Raw genomic sequence first — 18,897 nt, 5'->3', positions numbered from 1 at the left:
GTAGCGTGTAGGTTAGAGTAATTCATGTGGATGTCACCTGATTCTTAGATCTAAAATTCAATCGGACATTTGGGGTTTATTTGCTCAAAATTTGTGGAAATGGTGCATGTCTGAAGACGCTGCCATGTGCTGGGACTGAAGACTGGGCCATGTCACGTGCTGGGGACTGACCACTGAAGACGTCTTCGGCCTTTCCCTTCCGATTCAAAATCGAGAGGCGCGCGGAGGGCAGGAAGCAGAAAGCCCCAAAGATACAGCAAAAATACGTAGAGATGGCGATGGCGGATCCGAGCGGGCGGCGGCCGCGGCACCACCCGGCGGTGAACGACATCCTGTCCACGCTCGCCGTCGCCAACGCCGCCCTCGCCGACGTGCAGCGCCGCCTCGACCTCGAGTTCCGCGCCTCCTACCCCGACCATGTCAGTATTCTCGCCCTCCTCCCTAACGCCTCCTTCCGGCGCGCGGCTGACGGGATCTGCGGCGGCGGTTGCAGACGAACCCGGCGAAGCTGGTGGCGAGGGTGAAGCGGGTGCAGGAGGCGGTGGCCGCGCTCAAGGAGCTCTGCCGCGACCTCCTCACCCAGAAGCAGGTGGCGCTCCCCTGAACCCTAAATCCCAAATCCGAATTGTTCGAGGGAAAAAAAACATTTCTCAAATCCGTGGCTTCGCTTTCATCTAGGTCCCTGCGATTGGCCCGCTGATGCTGGCCTTGCTCTCTGCGCAGGAACTAATCGATCGGATACACGTGAGCCTGATGGCGCAGCGCAGCACGACGCAGCGGCTGCTCGCCGCATCCGGGCTGCCCCCCTTGTCCGACGTCGACGAGGCCGCCCACAACACCCTCAACGCGGTGATCGACGAGTGGACAGCTCACGTCAGTCCCGTCACAGGTAGGTTCCTCTGCATTTTTTTTTCGATTTGGGTTGCGTGATGATGCCTGCTGGGGATTCTTGGTGGATTGGGAACCGGTGGTGATTCAACTAGTCATGCTTGCAGGGGAGGACAAGGCAAAAGATGTCAACCAGATCCTCTTCTCCACGATTTTTTTTTGAAGAAACCGGCAGGAGCACTGCCAAATCATTCCTCTTCTCCGCAATCATATAGACGCAGAGGAGCAGTTTTATGGTGAGCCTGTCCATAACAACGATGCTGTTGTGTTGCATCTGAAACACATTCAGCAGTGAGTTCGTGGTTTGCGATGTTATTTTCTGCTGGGAATTTCTCTCTTTGTAGCGTTGTAAATGAGTATCAACTAGTACCTTTGGCTTGTTTGGTAAGTCAAGCGTGTGGAGCATTGGTAATTTGCTGTTTTATACCTCCGTTAAAGGTGTTTTCAACTCAAAGCTACAATAAACTGGTGCATGTGAAAATCACCACAATGTCAAATCGAGCTGTTATTCTGAATCTTGTTTCTCCATTTTTGGCTTAGGCCTTTTGTTTTGTTCTCACTCTTCTATATTAACACAAGAACGGCGAAACTCTTGCTGGTTCTTTTTCAAAAAAAAACATAGGACGATTGCTTTTGCTTTTGTGTTGTTATAAGATCAAAATATGTAGTGGTGACGAGATCGTCACTAGAAAATCATGATTGAGGATATCGCATCTGCCTAACATATAAGCTCCGATTGAGTCAGAAACTCAGAATGTGGGTAAAGATCAACTTGAGGTAGATAAAGCACGGCCACTGCACGAGATCCATTACTTATCGTATGAGGCACCGTTGGTTGAAATATCGTATGAGGCAGACTTAACATGCGTGGCACAGATCGAGCATCAGCTGATACAATTTCAAGAGACGATACTTTCCACCACCACTAAACGAAGAACACAAATAATGTTCCTTCTGACAAGAAAACTCTCACTTATTGTATTGATTTTCCTCCACGTCGTTTGAAATGGAGACCTTATTCTTGAATGGCTCCTGTGGGTACTGAAGCACAATGCTTGCTGAATTGCTGTGCCCCACTGGTTATACATTTCCAAGCAGCTTCTTTGCTGTGCCGAATTTCGGTGCAATATCAACAGGTACCTGGAAATGAACATAAATAAGGGTGTAAACACTGCTCACCTGAATTCAAATGAATGTAAATTGGCAAAACAGTCACACATCTAAACTCGGTGCAGCAAGCTGGCAGTAAATTCAGGGCCCAAACCAACATAGATGAATCTAAGGTTGCGCCAGCTACCTGCATATGTTCTATCTTCTCCAATGCCACGCGCAATGGTTGCGTCAAGGTTGCACGGGACTGGAGAAGAGTCTGGGCAGCAGGTTTATTGCCCTTTGCCTGTATTGTAAGTATCTCCCTGCTCAGGCTTTCTACAGCATCCTCAACCTTTCACATTACAAACTCTAGTTAGGAGTGGTGACAGAGAAGTAACAAGATAGTTGAATGTTGAGATAATTACCTTCGTAAAGTCAACTGAAAATTTTCCATCAGAGTGCAAGATAAAAGCCCCTTTGTCATACAACCAGTTAAACTGCAGAGCTTGTCCTTTTCTATATTTAGATAACAGGTAAAAATCAGTTTATCATCAAGTGTTCAGGGCAGTATGAATATGGTATGAGGCATAACGATGTCCTTCTGTGCTAGCAGGGAAGATACAGCCTTACCCATGTGCTTCTTCCAGTCCAAAACGGATTGACCGGAAGCAGCCAGCCAGGAAAGAGACATACATGGATTGTGATAGGCTCTTAGGAAGCAATCCCTGATAGAACAGAAGCAAATGATCAAATTAACAAAAATACAGAAAAATAACCAGCAGATCATAGGTTCCATATTATTATAGAAACAGCAAACTTGAATGCCTGGTCAGGGTAACATGAGTGCAATGGTATCCCAATAATTGATGAAATTACTAACCTTCTTAATAAGGAAATTCAGTGCCCAGAGACCAACTATATCAGCTTTTGCCTCCTCCAATGCTGAATGGAATTCTTGAAGTTCCTATGCATTTATGAAAAAAAATAAAGAACAAGTTGAAGTGGTGGTAACGATATAGGAGATACCATGCAAACATGCCAACTAATAAAAAAGTAATAGCATTTATCACAGAAGTAAAATGCTTCATGTATGAAGAAACTTTATGTAAAAGAAAGATACTGAATTGCATTACAGTGACTTCTATGGTTAAAATCATCTAGGAAGAAATATGCCACTCTAAAGAATATATACCCTGCAACTTTGGTCATTTTTAGACATTTTATTTTTACCAAAATGTTCTCCGTAACTTACTCATTTTTAAATATATTTCATACACAATAAATTTTGAATTATTCATTTTTAAATATATTTCATACAAGATAATTTTTGGATGTTCACAGGATAAAAAAAACTCCCCGTGTCCCTTATTATATAGGTCGTTTTGGCTTTTCTACACCTAGATATACGCTATGTCTACATAAATAGTAAAAATTATGTATATAGAAAAAAACAAAAAAGACCTATAATTTGGAACGAAGGGAGTAGTTGGTAAAATGGAATGATTTTGAGGTGAAGTGGAACGTTTCTGTTAGAGTTGAACTAAACCCGGTGATTTTTAAAATTGCCGTTTGAGTACATACCAATCTTACTGTTGACTTTTTACCACTCGGAAGGGTAATAGAATGAGGTCCAATTCCATGGCAGCACTCATGGCAAACAATATGTGTATAATAAGGCTCGAAATTAACATATTCCTTCTGCTCCTCTCTGATGCAGGTATCAGCTATAGGCTTTAAGATATGCTTGAACCTGAATAAAACAGAAATAGAATTGACAACATTAGCATAACCCCTTATTTTTCTTGCTGTTGTGCGAACGGGTGCCTAACCGGACTGGTTAGGTGGCCTCAGTAGCACTCCTCAGGTCCTAGGTTCGACTCCCAGTGGAAGCAAATTTTAGGCTGATGTTAAAAAAAAAACCCCTCGCTTGCCTACACGCCAAAGCACATGGAAAGTGGTCCTGGCCCACCGGCCCGCTCTCACACGGGCAACGGTACGGGTTACGGCATCCCTGTGTAAGGGTGGGGCAAGGGTTCGGGGGGTTTTCTCGACCTGAGTGAGAGGTCTTCTCTTAGCAAATGCCAGAGGGCCATCATACTCCCTGCAGGTCGAGTTTTTTTTCTTTCTTGCTGTTGTGAGTGTGAGCTACCTAATTGGCAATTGAAAACTAATAAATAAGAATAAAAAAGGCATACTTGGCTTCTGAAATGTTTTTAAGCATAACCATGGAAGTTCCTCGTTCATTCACAATCCGTTCATCATTGGGCAAATTGAAAGCAATGGTTTGTGGACCTTTCACATCCTGCACCAACAGTTCATGTTACAGCATCATGAAGCTGTTGACAAGGACATTAAACCATTGACATAGAAAAATCATCTGCACTACGCCTACTGGTTCTTGAATGGTGAATCTCTCAACCTACCAACTAGCACCAGAAGCTAAATTTAGTGAAAAAGAAATGCAGGGCAAATAGCAAATAGGAAAGTTACAGGCTTCCTCTACATTTCAAGCAGCCAAGACATGATATAAGCAATTAAGCAAAGCAATTTCAACATGAGAATAACTGTTAATCAACAATAAATGGGATGGAAGCACAAAAGTTTTCCAAAAATAGTCTCAATGATAAATAATAGGCAAAATTAAGAAAAATAAACTTATAATTCCAAAAACTTGAAACACCTGGATGACAGCAATGCCACTGAGAAAGTAGTAAGGTGAACATGCAAACTACGGAAAGTGCAAGTCCAAATATGTGTGGCCAACAATGATAGCAACAAACAATATTGGGTAAGAAAATAATACGAATCATTTCATGAAATTCTAGTGCTTCATCACTTTTCCTGAATTACAATTCATAGATGCATTTATTCTCAACTTGTAAACCAAACAGAAAGAAAAGAAAATCTTGGCTATCTTTGTCTACAAATATCCAGTTATTAGCCATCAACATCAGAATAATAACATACCCCAGAATTGTAGAGAAGATTTATCACACGAATTGGAGCAGCAGATACGCTGTCTGATTTGAAAATATTGTCCATCGGAAGGTTTCTCTCCAAATCCTGAACTCAGATTAAATTTGATGTAAAGCAAAGCTCATTATTTTCTTAAAGGAAACTTAATCAGATTACCTGGAGCTGGTCGCCAAAGAGTTTAACTTGAGAAGTAGCTGTGTCGTCGCGTATTCCAACAAATGCTTCGAAAGTTGCCTTTGGAATCATAAAAAATACTAGTAAAAAACCAACAAAATGTATTGAACTCCATGTATACTATGCAACATAACCTGAGACTAAAGCAGAAATCAAAATTCTAGAATTAACCCAACAATATTGCAGACTTGTAATGTTAATAGAGAGCACTCCAACCTTAAGTTGCTAAAATGGTAAACCTAGCGGGGTGCAAGGTTGGAAATAAGCCATGGCTGAAATATGAGTTCAGTGCAACTAGTGTCAATCTGCTAGCATCAGTGAAATGAACTTAAAGAGTGCTCCAGAGAGGACAAAATTCAAAACTGTATGTGGTGTAACCGTGTAAGTGACTTAAGGCTCAGACTTGATAAACAAATTGAAATACCAAGAACATGTGGTAAGGATCCTGTGAAAATACCTTATAACTAAATAGGCCATCTTCATATGTTTCATATGGGCCAATTGTGACATCTAAGTTGGAGTCCTGCATACAAGACAAGAATGCCAAATATATAGGTAATATATGTGAAGAACTTAGAGAAACCAAATCGTATAGCTAAGTAATGTGGACATTGACATGGGAAACTAGATGTATTTTTCACCACTAATTTCTATCATGGGATGTGTATATAGTATAGAGAATCTATAACATTATGAAATGTTTTTCAAGATAAATCTACTTATATCATTTACAAATATTCAATCACAAAACACAGGGTGATATTGGTGATCAAAATCTATATAGTTTGACAGCATGCAAGCAAAAATGTCACATGTTCACAAATAGAGGGCGTATGACATGTCAGCCTGTTTTTTTAAATAGATGTTGGTAACTTGTTAGCTTCAGTAATCTTTCAATAATCTGAAATGAATCATATGGAAACAAGGAGAATTTTTCTCAACTTTTAATGATATTAAAGCAATGTACTTCCTGCAGCATAAAAGTGATGTTTTGTTGTTTATTGACTCCTTAAATTGTAGTTAACCAGTCTAGCCACGCTTGCTTTTATATACTGGTAAAAGATCCTCCAGGGCTCATAGATCATTTAGTTAAACTTCGGCACTAATCTCCACTGCCCACAATTCCAGACCATGATTGTAGTTATAGAAGGTAGGAGACATAGTAACTGTAAGCAATGTAGATTGCAGGGAATGAATGGATTGATTGATAGAGGTGCACAGGGGTGTACATATATAAGTGGGATACCCTAGATGGTTTATAGAAACACCACCATCAGGGGGATCCCGCCGCCATCTACCAAAACAAGGAGGGGGCGGCGCCCCTGAAAGCATCTAGGCCCCTAATTCGAGTTTTGGTAATTAATGACAATGGTTTGTGGATTAACGATTTCGTTTGAGATAATGAGTATAGGTTGATCCACGGATGAAAGAGATTTGGTTGTGAACGTATGGAGTTTTGGAGATGATGAGCAAAGCTCGGACTCAAGGCAAAGGTATAAAATAGGGCTTTTGCATTTTACCGGTCACAAGGCGTTTAGTGGATGAAAAGTGACCGGATTTGTTGGATAGATAGTCGTACTATCAAGAGGGGTTGTGTACTCATACTTGACGGGTCTTTAGTGTCATTTTGCTCAAAATATCTAGGTGCATGCATGAGGGCTAACGACGTTTTGAAAAGATTTGAAAAAGAACAAGTTTGAGAGCTAACTGCACAAGCGCGGACAGTCCGCCCCCTGGGGCGCGGACAGTCCGCCCCCTGGGGCGCGGACGGTCCGCAATCGTTCCAGAGAGCATGTTTGGCTCTGGTGGTTTTTAGAGGTGACTGGCGGACAGTCCGGCACAGGTGGGCGGACGGTCCGCAGCTCTAACTCAAATTGTACCAGAGAGGGTGTTTTCTTTGGTTGGGCTTATGATCTGTGCGGCGGACGGTCCGCCCTGGGGCGCGGACGGTCCGCCGGCTATTTGACAATTTGTACCAGAGACATTGTTGTCTCTGGTGTTTTTTCAAGGATGAACTGCGGACGGTCCGCTTCTAAGGCGCGGACGGTCCGCAGGCTAATTTCAAAGTTGTACCAGAGACGATGTTCGTCTCTGGTGGTGTGGAACACTCACTGCGAACGGTCCGCCAGGGCTTAACGGCTAGTTCTGACACGCATTAAATGCACTCTGACTCACTGGTTTATAACGGCGGACAGTCCGGTTTTTGAAACGCGGACGGTCCGCGACTTCGCAGAAAAGAGTGTAACGGCTAGTTTTTGAAGGGGTGTCTATATATACCCAATGCCCGGCCATTGGGTCTCTCTTGGCCATTTGGACTGCATACTTGACATCATAGAGTTAAGGCATCTCTCTCTCACACACACTTGCATAGAGATTGCATTCTTGAGGGTGTGAGAGCTTCCTAGTGCATTGCATCAAGAGTTTGAGCTTTGTGGCATTAGGGAAACTTCAAGCAAGCGTCACCAACTTGTTACTCTTGGGAGTTGCCGCTCCCTAGACGGCTTGGAGAAGAGGATTTCGTGGAGCACCTCCAAGGAGATTGTTGAGGAGCCCCGATTTCGGTTGTGAGAGGTCTTGTGCTCACCTCACCGGAGTGGTGAAGAGCAACTCTAGTGGAATCGAGGTGTGGAGCGGTTCCTTGATTCAAGCCGGCTCAAGATCAATAGGTTCTTGATAGAGGAGCGGTTGATTCTTGGAATCCACCTCAACATGGATTAGGGGTGACCGGCAAGTCATCGACACTACGGGATAAATTCTTGTGTCAAGCTTGGTTACTTCTCTTGCTCACTTTAATTCTTGTTTTTACTTTGAGCAATTTACTTTACTAGAGCTTGTTTTGTATCTTGTCACCCTAGGTTGCAAACCCATCTAGAGATAGTAATAGCATGACATAGGGCTTTCCTTTGTTACTAATTAAATTTCTCTAGTGTTGTTGGCTTTAGATTTTAAACCGCCTATTCACCCCCCCTTTAGTCGGTGTTCTTGATCCTACAGCCCCCAGCCAGGAAGGCTGGGCGCCGGCCACCCAAGGCCCAATGGGCCATCTACTCAACTCTAATTGCCTTGCTAACACGCCCCCGCAGTCTGATCGTCGAAGCCCTGAACGTTCAGACTAGACCTGAATTCCTGAAAGAGAGAAGTAGGTAACCCCTTGGTGAAGATGTCGGCGTACTGTGCAGACGTCGGGACGTGCATGACGCGGACATCACCAAGAGCAACGCGCTCCCGCACGAAGTGAAGATCGATCTCGATGTGCTTGGTGCGCTGATGCTGGACGGGGTTGGAGGACATGTAGACAACGCTGAAATTATCACAATATACCAGCGAGGCGCAGCGTGAAGGCGCATGAAGCTCCAGCAGAAGTTGGCGCAACCAGGTGGCCTCGACCACGCCATTGGCCACGGCACGGTACTCAGCCTCCGCACTGGAACGGGAGACTGTGTTCTGCCGCTTGGAGGACTAGGAGACCAGGTTGTCGCCGAGGAAGACCGCATAGCCGGAGGTGGAGCGCCTGTTGTCGGGGCAGCCAGCCCAATCAACGTCGAAGTACACCATCAAGTTAGAACTCCGAGAAGGCCGAAGCAGAAGACCCATATGCAGCGTGCCACGAACATAGCGCAGAATGCACTTGAGGGCAGCAAGATGCGGCACCCGAGGATCATGCATGAAGAGACAGACTTGCGGAACGGCAAATGCGAGATCCGGACGGGTGAAGGTCAGCTACTGAAGAGCTCCTGCGAGGCTGCGATAATCCGAAGGATTCTGGACGGGCAGCCCATCTGTTGGCAGCTTCGGATTAATGTCGACAGGAGAAGTGCATGGCTTGCACTCAGCCATGCCTGCACGCTCCAGAAGATCCACCATATACTGGCGCTGAGAAAAGAACAAGCCAGTGCCATGGCGCTGCACATGCATCCACCATGGTTGGGACCCCCCTTCCTCCCCGCGCGCCGTCGACTTGCAGCCAAGCAGGAGGCTGCTGCCGCCGCTCAAAAGGAGCGCGAGGCTGCCCTAGCCAGGGCCGAGGCCGCGGAGAAGGAGGCCGCTGCCGCCGCCCAGCGCGCCCGCGACGCCCTCTCCCGCGCGGCCAAGGAACGGGCCCTCGCCGCCAAGGGTGCCCCCGACGCCGATCGCGACGAGGAGAAGGAGGAGGATGCCGCCTCAGTCGACTCCGACGGGAACGCACTTCATCACGCCGTCCTGGCCCATGAAGCCGCCGCTCTCGTCAACCTGCACGCTCAGGCCATCAGCGTGCAGAACATCCGAAGCCTCGTCCACGTCCTCCTCGACATCAACGCCGGGAACTACACCCGGTGGCACGATCAGATCCTCCTCGTCATCGGCAAGTACTCGCTGAAGAGTCACGTCCTCGTCGACCTCCCCGCGCCCGACTTCCCGGGCTGGACACGCATGGACTGCGTTGTCAAGGCCTGGATCGCCGGCACGATCTCCACCGACCTCGCCGAGATGGTGATCGACCGCGTCGCTACTGCCCGTACCGTCTGGTGCGCCCTGGAGGACCAGTTTCTCGGCAATCGGGAGACCCGCGCCTTCCACCTCGACGTCCAGTTCCGCAATCTCGTCCAAGGTGATCTGTCTATCATAGACTTTTGCAGGCGCCTCAAGAACATGGCGCAGCAGCTTGCGGATCTTGGGGAACCCGTCTCAGATCGCACGCTGACCCTCAACCTTCTCCGAGGGCTCAACGAGCGCTTCCGCGACGCTGGCCGCCACATTCGCCGCGGCCACCCCTTCCCCAAGTTCAAGGACACCGTCGACGAGCTGATCCTGAAGGAGCTCACCATGGCGCATCAAGCGCCGACTCCCCCCACAGCCCTCCTCACCACTGGGAAGGGCCGAAGGGCGCCCCATCCGGGGCGCCGCTGCCGCCCCAGGCCTCCCGCAACGGGGGCTCCAACTCCGGGGGCAGGAATTCCGGCGGGCGATCCAAGGACCGCCGCCTCGCTCCGGCGAGCAGTCGTCGTCCTCTGGCAGCGGGCCGTCCGGGGGCGGCAAGCCGGCCTCCGCACCCAGCACAGGCGGTGCTGGTGGCGCCACTTGGCCGTCCTTCCTCCACCCGTGGGCCGGGGCCATTCAGATGTGGCCCAACCCGCGGCCCTCGACGCCGCTCCCCGTCGCCCCGACACCGCTGTAGCAGCAGCAAGCTGCTTGCTGCTGGCCCAGCAGGCGCAGGCCCACGCCCTCCAGGCCGCCCAGGCGTAGACACTGCAGCAGGCGCAGGCTGCCCAGGCGCAGGTGGCGCAGGGCCAGATGGCGTACTTCCCCTGGGCGTCCAAGCTCCGGCCGTCTCACCAGCTGGATGGGATCAGCAATCACTCGCCTCCGCCTTCAGCACCGTCTCCCTGAACCAGCCCCCTACCACTGACTGGTTCTTCGACTCAGGTGCTACTCCCACATGACCTCCGATTCTTCCAATCTCACTCATAATTTTATCTCGCGGTATCCCTCATCCATTGTTGTCGGTAGCGGTTCATTACTTCCGGTTACCTCTACTGGCACAGCCACTCTTCCAGGTCCCTTTTCACTTAATAATGTTCTAGTTTCACCTAGTCTTATTAAGAATCTGATTTCTGTGCGCCGGTTTACTTCTGACAACAATTGTTCTGTTGAATTTGATCCCGCTGGCTGTTCTGTGAAGGATCTGGAGTCTCGGAGAGTTCTCGTCAGGTGTAATAGTGCTGGCCCACTATACCCTCTGCGCCTCCCTCCCGCCACCGCTTTCGTTGTGGACGCCCCATCGCCGTGGCATCGCCATCTTGGTCACCCCGGTCATGAAGTCATGACCAAGTTATCTTCTGTCATACCTTCATGTAATAAAGAACTTAGCACATCTTTATGTCATGCGTGTCAGCTCGGTCGCCATGTTCGGTTACCATTCACTTCATCCACTTCGCGTACGACCAATAATTTCGATCTCATTCATTGTGACCTCTGGACATCACCAGTTGGGTCGACGGCGCGCGGGGAGGAAGGGGGGGTCCCAACCATGGTGGATGTAGTGGCAGATCGCCGGCACACAGGGTTGGGGCGCAGCCGGAACGACGCGCTATGGCAGCGGAAGGAGCAGGGAAGAAACCCTAACTCGTGATACCATGTAAGCAATGTAGATTGCAGGGAATGAATGGATTGATTGATAGAGGTGCACAAGGGTGCACATATATAGGCGAGATACCCTAGATGGTTTATAGAAACACCACCATCAGGGGGATCCCGCCGCCATCTACCAAAACAAGGAGGGGGCAGCGCCCCCAGCCAGGAAGGCTGGGCGCCGACCACCCAAGGCCCAATGGGCCATCTACTCATAACCCTAATTGCCTTACTAACAGTAACAACTAGCACAGTTTGCCATAAAGCAGAAGAATGAAGAGCATGGTGCATTATTATATGAACAGAGAAATGGACTACACAGAATTATGACACTAACCAACTCCATCCAAGCTATATCAGATTCATAGTAATCATTTGAGAGGAAAGCGTTTGCCTTGGTTCTCAGCAAGTTCTTGAGGCTACAACAAGACAAATAAATAAATAAATAAATCTTCACACAAACGAATTAAAAACTCAAACAAAAAAACATATGCTTACCTTGGAGAATTAGAGCACACTGATGCTTTCTCAAGAAGTTCAGCTGCTTTCTCAAGGGATGATCTGTACTCCTTGGAGTATGGAACTATAAAAAGATCATCTGAAGTTTTGGTTTGGTCTGATCCATCTGACTGTTTTAATGATGGAGAGGATAGAGAGTCATGCCGTTTTATGATGGTAAAAAACCCAGCGGCATCTTTTTGTTCTTTATCAGTCAGTCTGCTCTTCCAAAGTTCAAACTCCTATAGACATAGAAAACATATGCAAAAGCGAATTCACTTCAACTAGTACAGTATAGAATCAAGTTATGTAAAATGTACAACTCTTAACACAGACAGCACACCAAAATATGCAGTATGAACAGGAAATATGTTCTACTGAATATAACTGAGCCCCAGGTGGGTGGTAGGTGGGGGTAGTAGATGCTAATGTACCATTTTGTCCATATCAGGAGGATAGAAGTTAGCACCAGGAGGCTTATCTAGAGGAAATGCTGCACGATACTCAACCCCCTTCCATCCTGAAACTGGCTTGGTGGCATCTGTGAGTAATTTCACAGCAGAATCTGCAGTCGATAGAAAAGCCTTATTTTCATCGAGGCAGGACCTGTTATGGAGAATATATAAAACATTAGCATCTATCAAGATGGCAAGCAATATATAACAGTTACATGTAAATATAATTGATACAAACATTGGTGTCTAAATATGATAAGCAGGAAAAAATCTGTTAAATGAGATTCCTAGTTCACAAGGAAATCTGATATCAGAAAACCCAGATAACAACGACAGTATCAAAAGAAAAAAAAACTGTTAAACGACAGATGGTTTTAATGATATGCTTTAGGTTACACTTTCTCATTTATCTCCACATAAAATAAATTAATAATTCGTAAGTATGACCTTTTACACAGTTGTGCATGTTGAACAATCCAATATTTCAAAATGGCAACAGATCATGTTGATATCATGTTGAACTTATTAAAGAAAAAAAAATTCATCTCATAGATGTATACTCATAGTATATGCAGCTGCAGTCATGCAGCCTAAAGCCCTAAATTTATGCAATATTTTTTTCTGAAAAAAAGAAGTGGTTCATGATTAGAGCTACATATACTGAGATAAGAAGAGAAAACTTACAGGCTCACTCTGTTTTATAAGACTCATTAGGATTTTATTAGGGAGTAGATTTGAAATTGTTTCGAGGTATGTTTTGATCACCAATATATATCAATTGCTACAAAAGCAATGTCATATTCAAAGATACGGGGAAATATTGTAACTTCCGTACACTAAGCATGCATATAATTTGACTAATTGTTGGTTAAAATTATGAAGTTTCTGACCTTTTCAAATTCTAATGCACCCTATAAGAGAAACAGAGGGAGTATATTTTATCGAAGTAACACCCACTGGTTTATAATTGCTAAGACGATAACAGCATGGAATGAAGATATTTTTTATGCACAGAGGACTACAGAATAGAAAAGAAAATGCAGAAAGCATGCGTTCCTCCAAACCACCATTTTTCATTTTGTAAGATGAAAGGATAGATGTTCCACTTAGGAAACAAAATATATCTCATTCATATTACTCTAAACGATATACATCAATATTGCACTAAGCTATAACACAATGAGAGTCTTTAAGCAAGATGGCACACAAGATAATTGGAAATAGTTTAAGAAAAGGTAATTGTCCCCATACTGTTATACATTAAGAAAAATACATCAAATAATGCCAAGATATTCCAATCAATCAAGAATCTTCATTCAAGAAAAAGGTATTACCAGGGACTCTTATTAATAGAATAATATGCCCACTTCAATTTATCAAAGGCTGAGGATTCCGAATGTCCTTTCAGCCAGTCTCTAAGCGTTCTGTTGCTATTCCATACCTATTTGAGAACCAAAGTAGTAACAGGTTTCAGAATAAAACTAAATGATGATATAAGAATTAAGAAATATGCAATACACGACAATGGCTATAAATTGAATATAAATTTTTTAACTAATTGAACATGGCATATCCAACCAATAAGAAATAGAAGAGTCAAAAAGGAAAACGCATGATGAAAGAAGTAACCTGCTCATAAAATATGTCATCAATAACTATTGCTGCTTTAAGAATATATCCCAAGGCTTCCCTGTCTCCTTCAGATAGAGTAGTCAACTGCAAAGAAAACATATAAAGAAGTCAATTATCCCACAAGAAAAAAACAAGGTGCAATATTTAGCAGTAAGAGACATATCAACTTCTCCACGCCTTTCCTGCTATTGAATGTATCAAAATACATATTATAAACTTGCAGCATAACAGTCCAGCTGTCATTGGTGTGTAAAGCAAGAAAAATTGATGTACACGTATTGGTACACCAACGCATAAACTAGAAAAGTACTATAGCATATGCACTCTGACAGTGAGGAAATGTATCAAAGAGTTCCATGATTTCCCTGTTTTTTGCTAATGGCTGTTGGAAGTATAAGTAAATTGCCCATCTCTTCCTATCAGCTTAAGCTTTTGGGTTGAACTGGTTGGTGCATGCAACTCAATATAGTATCAGGGCCAGAGGTCTCGAGTTCGAATCCTGGCGGGCGTGATTAAATAAAATAATTGCAGCTGACTCCTAATTTCCATGTTTGAGGCCTGAGGGAGCCTGCACGTGAGGGGGAGTGTTGAAGTATAAGTGAATTGCCCGCCTCTTCCTATCAGCTTATGCTTTTGAGTTGAACTGGTTGGTGCACGCAACTCAATAATGGCCAATGGATTAGTTGATTATTGATCTTCTTTACAATTTTCTCATATGGCCAAGGCTATTTTAGCCCAATTCAGGCAGTCCCCTATGGTTGTTATGGTTGGGAAATGTTGATTGAGGATTCTTGTTTTCTCTCTCAGGAAATGTCCAAATTAGACTAGAAAACTTGCAGCCACTTGATAAGAAATTCTGAAGAAGAACAATAACCCTCAGCCATTTGAAAAGAACACTAAAAAAAATCTTTTATATCATGTAGTGTATGCGAATTTTGATCCTTGCATTTGCATATAAACATGACCAAGATACAAATCTATCATGAAATGGACAGTATACTTGGCATAACTAAAGTCAGTTAAAGACTTGTCCTAGGAAAGGAGAGGAAGGACAATCATGAAAGTCAGTTAAATCTCATGTATCCCGAGATTGTAATACAGTGGCTGATACTCTAGCGGCTATGGGCTTAAATTGTACGAACGGTCCTTTGCTGTGGCAAGGCTGTATACCAGACTTTGTAACTTTGTTGGTGTCTGGTGATAAGCCAGGAACACCTGACTAATGGAACTTGTTATCCAGTTCAAAAAAAAAAAGGAAAGGAGAGGAAGGAAAATCACAGAAATGAAAAGTATGCAAATCATTTGTGTAATTGCAAAGTAGAAAGAAGCAAAATCTCCTTAATCCTAAGTGCATCAGTGGCACATCCATTTCATGAGCTAAAAGTAATATTTCATGTTCAGTGAGCTCAAGCAATGTATCTGCACTTTTCAATTTCTTATGTGAATATATGGAGCATTTTTTAAAGATTTCCTTATGCCATACATACACCTTCTCTTGTTTTAAGGATAAACAGTCATTCAGAAACCTAAATAGTTAGGTATTTATGAACTGCATGCCAAGCTAGAGGATGATTGAAAGAAAAACTTACATCTGGTTCCAAATGGATGGGAGCATAACGGTTGATTTGCTTTTGTAAAGTTAAACTGCGGGACACTGTATTGTCTTTGTACCTACAAAGGCGGCATGACTGTTGAGACAGGGTAATTTTGATAAAAATGTATTTCTAAAGTTTTGGCCAAAGGATTATGATCTACTTTCTTCGAAAATGAAGGCCCACATATTGAAAAAATTACAATTGGACATAGAATAATGCTGCTTACCTTTCTTCAATGATATTAAAAAGTTGGCCATATTGCCCATTCACATCATAAGGAACATATTCTCCACTTTCTTTTGCAAGGCAGCTCTTGTACTCATCACAACGCATATACCTAACTGCAGATACTTCACTTTCCTAGAGAGAGAGAGAGAGAGAGAGCATAATTAATAATAGAATACTGATATGTAAAGCTTATCGCCAATTACTTGCTAGGAATAGGGTATGATTCCTTACGAGTAAATGGCAGTAAAAGATAAGTAAATACTATCTCCGGATACACAAAGTTAGTGATCTGGACTAAGATGAGAATACAATACGAGTCCAACGGTCACTGTGTGAAATATCACAACATTCTTACTTGGAGAGTGAAGGCCTCAAGTGGAATTGGAGTTAAAGTAGTCACAAGGTAAACATCACTGTACTCATTGTTTATGAATGTCCCATTGTTTGTAACACTGCCAAAAAAGAGTCAAAGGTTCAGATATCATATTTATGATATCCAAAATGCAGATCATGATGTTTGGAAATTCATGCGAAAAATAAATGTGATGCAATAGCTCTTATCAAGTCTCTTATAGAATACTAATGCTTAATTGCTTATATAAACTTAAGTGCCCATCGATATTCCAACGAAAAGATGTGGTTAAAGGTCTACCAAAGTTGTTATGGGAATGAAATGTGCCATTTGACACTTAAGCCTGATGAAAATGGTGTCATTGGTTGCAAAATACAATGGATTGCAAGGTAAATATACTAACCATTCCTCAAGAAATACAAATAATATCTCGAAGGCATTGACTGGAAGCTTGATGCCTAGTTCTTCCTCGAGCTCCCTCCTGACGATTCATGTTAGATGGTAGTACCAATTATAAGTTATCATATAAACAAAAGATTAATTAGATGCAACGTTATGGAATATAATCAGCATAAACATTCACGAGAAGCAGCATAAAGTATAACTTGTATGTTGAACTACTACTCTGTGAGAGATGAATAAGAGCAGAATCGCAACTGTCATGCTATTTGCAACATTTACTTGAAGGATTTAAGCCTCCCGCAGGTATAAAAGGTATCTCTGGGAGGAGTTTCACTTTCTGTTAGAATGTTGTAGGCATCCCTCGCCTCGCTTCGTGTTCGTTGTGTGCCCAAACTACTCTACTCTACATACTCCATTGTGGTATTCAGAATTTCAGATGTTAGTTCTTCCAGACAGCAGTAATGTAGTGAGGTCAGAGAGCTCACTGTGCGGAGAAGAGCGAGGAGTCGCCGGCGGAGATGTGGCCGGCGCTAGAGATGTCCCACTTCCCAGGCCACGAGTCCTTGCAGTCGGCGCGGCGCTGCAGCAGAAGCTCCCCGGTACTCTCGCTGTAGATCCACACGTGCACCGCCCGGTGGTAGTCGCCGTCCCTGTGCACCTCCGACCTGAGCAAAAAAAAAACAAAGCGCGCACCATCACCGGCGGCACCACACGATCCGATCGAAGGAATCCAACCGAGGCGGGAGAGTCTGGGGAGGGAACGGGGGCGTGCCTTGGCTTGGAGACGCCGGTCTTCTCCCCGGCGGCGTTGAGGACATCGAGGCGCTCCTCCGGCGCAGCAGCCATCTGGGCGGCGGCGCTGTCGGCGAGCGAGCGGGAGCGGGAGCGGGAGCGACTAGCGAGAAAGCGAAGCTTGGGCAAAATTCAGTAGTTGGGTAGATTGTTCAAAGTCTCATACAATTCATCTTCATCTTCGTCTTCATCTTCAAAAGAAAATTCTCAAACAATCCGTAGTGGTTGAGGTCTTGAAGGCGACAGCGGGCTAAAACCAGGGTTCAACTTACCCAACGCTAACCGGTAACCGCCGGCGTCCGGTTCCGGTATACCGGACCGGTTTGGCCGGTTCCGACCGGCCGGTTCCGGTATACCGGACCGGTTTGACCGGTTACCGGTCGGAACCGGACAAATTCAAATTTAAATTCAAACTTCCCCGTTCAACCGGTTCGTACCGGTATACCGGCCGGTTAGACCAGTTTACCGGCCGGTTTGACCGGTATACCGGCCGGTTTGACTGGTAACCAGTCAAATTCAATTTTTTTTCTTTTTTGGTTTAAATTCAAATGCCCGCAAAGTATACTAAATAAATGTTTGTATAACATATTTTAATCTAAATGAACCTTCCAACCCTCTTTTGTACTACTTTTACATTGTATTTGTATACTTTTGTATGCACGTTTTTTTTATTTAACTTTAAATCCCCGCAAACTATACTAAATGAACGAATTTTTGAGAAAATTTGACACCATTAAATTTGTCGCATCTTGAAGTATTTTTAGAAATTTTTTGAGAATTTTTCATTTTCTTTAATTCAAATTTAAATTTTGAATTTGGACCGGTTTATACCGGATCAAACCGGAACCGGTCCGGACCGGTTTGACCGGTAACCGGTCAAACCGGACCGGTTACCGACGGTTTGGGGAACCATGGCTAAAACTGCTTGCTGAGGTCCACATCGTTAGGCCTGTCAAGAAACCCCGCGCCTTTTTTATTTTTATATTTTTCGAAAACATTTTTTACAGAAATATATTTTCAATATCACATTTTACAGTTCTGTACCCCTACCGCCCGGCAGGGGGCCTGCCGCCCAGCAGCGGGGCGGCAGGGACTTATATGTAAATTTTAAAAAAAAATTATTTGCGCGGGAGCCCTTGGCGGGAGCCTGCCGCCCGCCAGGGGGGCGGCAGGCTCCCCACTCCTGTATAAAAGGGTTTCCCTCCCCCTCCCCCCTCATTTGCTTCCCACGACATCCAGAGAGCGGGAGGGAGAGAGGAGGGGTGAGGGAGAGAGTTGTAACGGCGAAACCCTGCCGGATTTTGGATCCTAACCGCAGGTAATAAATATTTCTCAACTTTCTCGATATATATTTATTGTATGTTTAATTCTATAATTAGTGTATGCAGCAGTAATGTTATTTTCGCGATTTAGGTAATGTTTTAATATAATTTAGATAGAATTAAGATTAGTTTTTAGAAAACCCAATTAGGTTTACCAACAATTTTTGTGGTATTGATTAGTTGTTTAATACAAGAAAAAATTTCGAGAAATAGTCATAAATTGTAGAAAATATTAGAAAAGTATGTGAAACATTCAGATAAATTGTAGAAAATGCAGAAAAATTTAGAAAATGTTTGAAAAATATATTTATAAAAATGTATTGTAAAAAATTGTAGGAAATGCACGAAAATGTTAGAAAAGTTTATGAAAATTTAAAATAAAT

The 18,897-nt window shown here is 44.2% G+C and overlaps 1 protein-coding gene and 1 long non-coding RNA gene across 3 annotated transcripts; one reads left to right on the top strand and one right to left on the bottom strand.

The window, feature by feature from the left end:
• Positions 1-383: 383 nt before the first annotated feature.
• Positions 384-819, top strand: LOC120644671. Its single transcript, XR_005663906.1, has 3 exons — positions 384-419; positions 494-589; positions 679-819. It is a non-coding gene; the product is annotated as an uncharacterized LOC120644671 (long non-coding RNA).
• Positions 820-1,660: 841 nt separating this feature from the next.
• On the bottom strand, positions 1,661-17,426 carry LOC120644651 (nudix hydrolase 3-like). Of its 2 annotated transcripts, XM_039921335.1 has the most exons (21): positions 17,173-17,426; positions 16,886-17,065; positions 16,402-16,479; positions 16,002-16,098; positions 15,645-15,778; positions 15,413-15,494; positions 13,821-13,907; positions 13,526-13,632; positions 12,171-12,342; positions 11,737-11,978; positions 11,576-11,657; positions 5,588-5,653; positions 5,113-5,190; positions 4,948-5,043; positions 4,176-4,282; positions 3,562-3,730; positions 2,861-2,944; positions 2,611-2,705; positions 2,406-2,496; positions 2,186-2,332; positions 1,661-2,028 (listed from the first exon to the last, which is right to left on the bottom strand). In XM_039921335.1, the coding sequence occupies exons 1-21, from the start codon at positions 17,244-17,246 to the stop codon at positions 1,969-1,971; spliced, it is 2,328 nt and encodes a 775-aa protein (XP_039777269.1). In that variant the 5' UTR covers positions 17,247-17,426; the 3' UTR covers positions 1,661-1,968. The 2 variants fall into 2 exon arrangements, with proteins under 2 accessions (XP_039777269.1, XP_039777275.1); XM_039921341.1 differs by lacking the exons at positions 3,562-3,730; positions 4,176-4,282 and having other exon boundaries at positions 17,173-17,420.
• Between the last annotated feature and the right edge of the window lie 1,471 nt (positions 17,427-18,897).

Source organism: Panicum virgatum, chromosome 1K (assembly GCF_016808335.1).
Source record: "Panicum virgatum strain AP13 chromosome 1K, P.virgatum_v5, whole genome shotgun sequence".
Lineage (NCBI taxonomy): Eukaryota > Viridiplantae > Streptophyta > Magnoliopsida > Poales > Poaceae > Panicum > Panicum virgatum.
Note: the sequence above shows the minus strand (reverse complement) of the source record. Positions and strands in the feature narration are given on the sequence as shown.

Coding starts and splice junctions, on each gene's coding strand:
- LOC120644651 (XM_039921335.1), bottom strand. CDS start 17,246: ATGGCTGCTGCGCCGGAGGAGCGCCTCGATGTCCTCAACGCCGCCGGG. Junction 2,706..2,860: donor TGAATTTCCTTATTAAGAAG/GTTAGTAATTTC, acceptor CTGTTCTATCAG/GGATTGCTTCCTAAGAGCCT. Junction 2,333..2,405: donor TTTCAGTTGACTTTACGAAG/GTAATTATCTCA, acceptor GTAATGTGAAAG/GTTGAGGATGCTGTAGAAAG.